We start from the raw sequence: 7,635 nt of genomic DNA, 5'->3' as shown, positions 1-7,635 counted from the left end.
CATTGCACTTCAAGAGGCTAAAGGAACTAGCTAGTACTCATCAACCAGTTTTTCTTTCTGTTTACCAAAAATATACAAGCCAGTTAAGCCATAATGTTTTCTTTTCTAACATCTTCTACTGCATTCCATAAAAAGGACTTTAGTTCAACGTTGTACACCTACAAACAAGAATGAGTCCTTTGTCAATCATGGAAATTTCTGAAAATCCTCAATGCATCTAATTGATAGGGGGAATGACTTTACCATGCATCTTTTGTACAAATCTTTCAAACTCTATGAAGTTGTGTTTCTCCAGTAGAGTTGGGCTGAGCCTGAGGTAGGTAAATGCACATAAGTGTCTGCCAAATGGATCATTCATAGGCTTGGCAATTTGCAAAATCTTATCGTAACCTTCCCTATAGTAACACGGCAGTGCATTCTCACCCGCAACTGGTATCTTGACTTCCCATGCAGCATTTAGCACCTGTGATTCAGAAGAATAGGGGAGATCAGCAATGCAACGATAGCGATGTAATGGTCAATCCTTAAATAATATAAAGAAACAATCTGTGGGGTGATTTTCTAAAAGCTAGATATTGTCGGGGATCACATTCAGTTCCAAGGTAATTGGAAGGAGGCCACTCGCATATGTGGAAGAAAATGTTTGAAAACAAGTATGAGGCATAGCAGCATTTGCTATGGAGAATAAACAAAGAGAAGTATCCTTTTGGTGGGACAATCAAACAGGCTGCGGAGCAATTGCAAATATGATACCTGATGGTATTGTGCCGAACAAAGCAACGGCATCACAGTTCATTAAAGACGACAGCTGGGATCAGGAAATACCACAACAGACTCTCTATCAACTAATTTTCTGTCAAAGGTATTTGAAGTACTGATCCATGATGTTAATACCCCTGATGGCCAATACTCAGGCAGGTTACTAATTTTACCTGCTCTTCTGCTTGGAAGATGATCAGACAACTCAGAGGCCCTTCTTTCACAAGCAAGATGATTTGGCACTGACGAATTCCCTTCAAATCATTTATGTTTCGGACAGCTATGAAAAATGACCTACCTATCGATGATAAGCTAACAAATACGGGATACGCTTTTTCTTCAAAATGCTAGTGTTATAATACTATAGGCGGTGAATCATAAGAATTTATTCTTCTGACCGGAGAGAGGGCTAAGAAAGTGTGGTCGCACTTTTATTCTCCTTTGGGAGTACAGGGTACTGCACTTACACGTAGACATCAAGTTATTAAATGGTGGTCACAGGAACACAAGAATGAGATGTGGAGGGTAATTTATTCTTCTAGTCTCCTGGAAATTATGGGTACACACATGTTCTACCAAGTGTGCGAGTACTATGGGGAGCTCAAATTCCAGGTTTTTGATACAATGGTGCACATCTTACAGCAATGGCTTCCAGAGATTGAGTGGCAACAGAATTGGACTCAGATTTGTACCAGAACTCAAAGGATTCAGCTAAGGAAATAGGTCACCAAAGACCTATGGGAGAGCTAAATACCCTGTCTCTAAGCTGAATGCTGATGACAGTAGCCTTCTGGCAAATTCAAACAGTGCTAACCAAGATCAAGGAGTTGAGCAGTAATTTTGATATAAAACTCTCAACCAGTGTTATAAGGAGGCTAACAGGGTTTATTGACTGTTTAGCTAAAAGGCGTCACTCTTTGGACCACCCAACGTTCACCTAAATGAAGCTGATTTACCTAAGGAAGCTAGAGGTCATGTGCGAATTGGCAGGTGGGGTTTTCCTTCATTCAGGATCAAACAAAGAAAACAATTTAGAATAACTTGTTCATCGCATAAGCACAAGCATATATTTACTAACACTTTTTGCAAAATGTAAAGGGTTGAGAATGTTTGAGCTTTGCATAATTCATTTACATCAGAGAATAACATTTACCTCCCAAACTAATCCTTCCGGGTCAGATAATGCTTTTGGAAATTCCTGTTCCTGATCAACCGTGCGCAGTTCCAGACATGTGAAATTCAAAGCTGCCTCATGCTTCTTTAACATTGACACAATTGCAGCATAGCAATTGAAACTGCCAATGTTGTAAAAGCCAGCTGTTAGTTCAGCTGCATGGCTTTTAGTGTTGTACCACCAATGGATTCCTGATATCTGCACATCAATCAGAGTGCACCAGGAACCAAAATCAATTTAAATAAGCAATTCATAATGCCATGAATATGTCTAGTATTTAAAGGAACATCATTTACATTTTCCTACCTTTGCTGCTATCGGAGTGCCCTTAAATGCCAAAGCCGCCAAGCCAAGTACTCGATCGCCATGATCGATTAAAACTTGCGAGTACCAAAGCAAGAAGAACCTACCATAAAATCCATTGTACTCTCCAAAATCACAAAAAAACCCAGTTTCTTGTGGTGTTGAATTATAAGAACCTGCATTTTCGGGTGCTTTACCACAAGCTGAATTTCCCCATGCCTCTGCTGCCTCTTGGAGACTCTTGATCAAGTACTTGTCGTAGCACTGTTACGAATGTTAGTTATACAAGATCAATAATATATTAAGCTAGACTATAAGAGCAGATAAGTAACTGTTTCACCATCTAAATGGTTAAAGCTACCTGAAATCCACCAATTCCGGGATACTCCCACCCGAATTTTGCCGGATACGATGGGTATCGGAGTTCTCCACAAGGACCAAGTCCGATCTCTATTTCTGAGATAACTCGTCTAGCAAAGAAGTCATCGAATTCGAGGCGGAAGCTTCTCATATAATCAGAGTAAACCTGTATGAGCAGATTAATAATTAGAATGATACACCATGAAACATCATTTGTTTTTGGAGTGCGAACAATTTTTCAAGTTAGTGATAGTGTTACCAAGTGGTGCAAAGGTAACAACCTCTATTACACTATAATAAGAGTGATGCAAAGGTAACATAGTATTAGTTTCAGAACCTTCTGTCAAGGCAATGTATGGATTGACTATAATAAGAGTGATGGAGGAAAACAACTGCTATTACATTGAATGCTGCATTCTAAATGTATGCTTCAGTAGTAGTAAATGTATGACTTGACTGCTGAAAAGAAATAGCTAAGAAACAATTCAATGCCGCAAACAAGAAGGTGGTTACAAAAGCTAAAATCTTGCATTTGTTCCAGCAGTTCAAAGAAGGTTGTATATACATAATTTCCAGTCTTATTATTTTAGGATTCTAGTTGATAGTGCACCTATAAATGAGCTAACGTTCATAATTTTATGCATTTGAGAAGATACAGAGAACTCTGCGAGGCCAATATTACTATTAGTCTTAGCTGATTTCTTTATATGGTAAATGAGGATTTGGTAAAAGAAACCATCTGAAAATATGATTACTCTTAAATAAGTATAGAAAAGAGATTAATGCCAACTATAGAAAGGCATTATGGACTAAAAATTGTTAATTCTTATCTCAAACCACTCAAATTACATGCCTCTTCATCAGACAGGAGATTTCGTCCCCTCCCCCTCATGAAATTTATGAATTGAACACCAAGAATCGTGCAATTGTAAATGGATTACCTCCAGTGGGGTTCTCCCATTTAAGACCATTTCTTCATCAATACCCCAAGAAAGGCACTCATGGTTTCTTCGCCCTTCTTTATCCGTAAAATATATGTCAGGGTTCTCGTAACCAATTTCTTGAACCCATTGAGGAATGGGAATATGAACATCGTCTCCCACATTGCCTCCACACTCATGGAAGGACATAACCACCTGAATTTTTTCTTAGAATGTAAGACCACCGAGTGAAGTTTTAATCACTGACAAGAATACAAAAGCATAGAACCCGGAACATAAAAAGCTAAACCTGTAGTTTAAGACCAAGATCTCGAACAATATCAAAAAGCTTTTTGTAGCCACTCCAATTGTATTCCTTAGGAGCACGCCTCTCGACGATCCCCCACCAGCAGTCGACCATGACGCCATCAACATTGCATGATTTCAACATTTTTAGTTGGTTGAAGAGATTGTCGGCATCCACTAACTCACCTTCCATGTTTATGATGCCCAACTGTCAAGTCAAAGTAAAAATGGTTAGTTGTTTCTAGATAATTTGAAAGATTTAATATCAAGATATGATTCAAAGAGAGGGCTACGGCAATAACAACTCACAGGTAGCATGACATATATGGGAATGTAAGGGGTCTTGTCATCTAACTCTGGAGCAGAATCAGCAGCCTGTGGATAGAACAAAAAAGCTATAGTCAAGCAAACTGAAGAGTGATCCTAAAAAAAAAGAAACAAATAAACATTCAACAATGAATTGAACTACTGTTAATGTATTATAATAGTTTATCTAGTAATTAGATAAAGAATAGAAGTCTGTTATCGGCTCTATCTCGGTGTAATTAGATAAGGAGTAGGAGTGTTATTGTTATCTCATTGTAGAGGTAGATTATTATGACAAACACAATTTAACCAAGTTATTGTACTCGGTATCATCTTATAAATAGCAATGTAGAAGGTGTAAAGATTGTTTATTAACATGGTATCAGATAGCATTCGACATCCCTTATATAAATTATCTGGCCAACCACTTCCCTTGTTTCTCCATTCTCCATATTGGTTCCTGCTTCCGTCATATACTTTATCACCAAATATAATTCATTAATCATATCTGCCCTTTTATTATTTCTATTTCATCAACTCTGCTTCTTCAGTATTGTTGTCTCATACTAATTAAATGCAGCAAGTAAATCTATATCCTTCTATTGTCAATCTGCTATCACATTACAATGTTGTTGGCTTGTTCTAGACTCTGCTCCTACATTTCCTTTCTTGTTTCGTGCTCATGGCTGCTCAACCTCTCAACACTTCTTACTCAGCTCTTTTCCTCAAAATAGAGGTGGCTGGTCATGGTATTACTTGGATCAAGTCATAGAGGTGCATTAGTTAGTAATTCTACAGGTTCTCAGTCTTCTATGCAATGTGGCCATGCTATTACTTGGACCTCCATCATCTCAAATAGGAGCATACTTTAAATGAAATGCTTAACACGTGGGAGCATACTAGCTTATGAAAAGCTCAACATGACAGGCACACAACACCTACACAAAGCTTAACCACAAGAGGAGCATACTACCTGAAAGGGGCTCGGTAACAATGGGAGCATGATATCCATGGAAGGCTCGACACGTAATAACTATACAAAGCTCCACAATAGAAGGAATATAATCTCTATATAAGGCTCGACAACAGGAAGAGCACAACACTCATGGAAAGCTCAACACAATAGGGGCATGCTATCTAAGGATGACTCAACAATCATGTGAGTACAGCATCTATGAAAAGTTTGTGCTCATAATGTGAATAACATGAAGACTTTGATATGATTCATCTCGAGTAGAGGAACTATACAGTATAAAAGGTTTGTGACCTGAGAGCTCAAAACTAGGAGCATGAATATATGAAAGAAGTGCATAATCCTGAGCGCATAGCATGGATGTTCATGTTCCTAAAAGTATTAACGTAGACTCAGATGTTTAGTAAAATATACTACATTGGTCGAAACAAATGAAGTATAATAATGATATAGGAAAGCTAAGTGCTACCAACTAGGAAGAGTCAACTAATACTCTCAGATTGCTGATGAACTGTGTATATTGTTAATTATTTCTCAATGTTAATCCTAATCTGCTTGCATAACTGAGCAAATCTGCTATCAACTTGCAGTCACACTAGCCATGCCCAAGTCAATCCCAACTTCTTCTTCTTCTTCTTCTTCTTCTTCTGCCACAAGAACTGTTTCCATTTCTTGGCCTACCCCTCTTTTCATCTCAGTGTTAATACCAGTTATTCTAGGAGTAGTTTTAACCAACTCGAGTCCTTCGACCCGGTTTTTTTATCCGAGCCATGTACTCTCTAGCGACCCATCCATGATGGTGCCAAAGCGCAATAGTCAGATGCTCCACGGCTCAGCTTAACATGTGGGAGCATACTAGCTTATGAAAAGCTCAACATGACCGGGACACAACACATACACAAAGCTTAACCACAAGAGGAGCATACTATCTGAAAGGGGCTTGATAACAACGGGACCATGATATCTATGGAAGGCTCGACATGATGGTGGCATAAGTAATATACAAAGCTCCACAATAGAAGGAATATAATCTCCATATAAGGCTCGACAACAAGAAGAGCACAACACTTATGGAAAGCTCAACACAATAGGGGCATGCTATCTAAGGAAGACTCGACAATCATGTGGGTGCAATACCTATGAAAAGCTCGTGCTAATAATGCAATTAACATGAAGACTCGACATGATTCATCTCGAGTAGAGGAACTATACACTACAAAAGGTGACCTGAGTAGGAGCATGAATATCTGAAAGAAGTGCATATAATCCTGATGTTCAAGAACAAAGCGTCCCGATATACTTTTATCATCTAGGACCCTTAAGTCATACAAGAGAAACATAAGACTTGGAGGTCATGCCATAGCGGCAAATAAGAGGATTTAGCCTTATATATATACCTCAATTCTTGACTTAAACAATTGGAAGAGTTAATCCTTCCATCAAGTTGTAGATCTAAAAGCGCAGCGAATAATAAATTAAAGCTAACATTAGCAGCTACACACAACAAGCTGCTCAGGCCACATGAGCAATATATATAGCACACATTTGACTAGCGACAAGCTTGGAAAGCCCTTATATCTAAGGTGTTTCACCACACCCTTCCTTCTTCACATAACTACAACCAACACACGACGCTCATATGATATAAACAACAAATCCAGAACTCCATGTCATAAAGAGTATCCCAATAATCAACTCATGAATACGGTTAACAAAACTTGGACTTACGGCTTCCAATCACCTTCCCTTACCGAAAGCATCTCTAGAACGCTCACACGAGCTCATAGATAAATAAAGAGAGGAAAGGAACCTTCCCTTAGTTGACAAACCCTTCTACTTTGTCCATCTTATATTTATGGTGTTTCACCACTCCTAATTAGTTAGTAATTCTATAGTTTCACTCGTGGGTTTCTTTTTATATTAAGGATTTGAAGATTGGGAAAGCACTCCCCTCGCATACACAGACACACACAAATAAAAAAAAACACACAACACACAAACACACACACTTGAAAGGGAAAGAAAGAACTACATCAGAATAAGCTCGGTTGGCAGCAAACATTCTGAGTGGGGAGTCCATTGGACCATCGCGGCGGAGCGAAAACCGCGGGAACTGAGTAGATGCCGGGAACTGAGTAGATGCACAAGTACTATCAATCCTGTAGCTGCATGCCATTTTTTTGGTCTTAAAACCAAGGTGAAAGCTACTTGAAGAGAAAATGGAAGCCATGGATGACTATGGCACTGTAAAATGGAAGCTTGAAGAGAAAATGGAAGAAGGTAAGAATATGGAGGAAAAGGCAAAATGACAGTGTACAGAAAGAAGTCGGATCAAAATGACACTGCCACTGATCAAAATGGACGTTATCAGTTGCGGAGGAGCACTTTTTGTCTTTACTTCTAATATTTATTTTTGTATGTTGCTTATTTAAATTTATTATTAGTACATTATTTTACACAAATGTTTGAGTCGTTGTATATTTTACCGTGCAATAAATTAATTACTTAGTCTTTTAATTTAAATGGTAAACTTG

At 38.4% G+C, this 7,635-nt stretch overlaps 1 protein-coding gene across 1 annotated transcript; it reads right to left on the bottom strand.

Annotated features, from left to right (window-relative positions):
- Positions 1–217: 217 nt before the first annotated feature.
- LOC109238877 (beta-amylase 2, chloroplastic-like) lies at positions 218–7,277 on the bottom strand. Its single transcript, XM_019405362.1, has 8 exons — positions 7,134–7,277; positions 4,132–4,197; positions 3,827–4,030; positions 3,538–3,732; positions 2,598–2,762; positions 2,240–2,500; positions 1,913–2,131; positions 218–463 (listed from the first exon to the last, which is right to left on the bottom strand). Exons 1-8 carry the CDS (start codon positions 7,275–7,277, stop codon positions 218–220), a joined length of 1,500 nt encoding a protein of 499 aa, XP_019260907.1.
- Between the last annotated feature and the right edge of the window lie 358 nt (positions 7,278–7,635).

Source organism: Nicotiana attenuata, unplaced genomic scaffold (genome assembly GCF_001879085.1).
Source record: "Nicotiana attenuata strain UT unplaced genomic scaffold, NIATTr2, whole genome shotgun sequence".
In the NCBI taxonomy this organism is placed as follows: Eukaryota; Viridiplantae; Streptophyta; class Magnoliopsida; order Solanales; family Solanaceae; genus Nicotiana; species Nicotiana attenuata.
The sequence above is the reverse complement of the archived record's forward strand: the minus strand, read 5'-3'. Positions and strand labels throughout refer to the sequence as shown.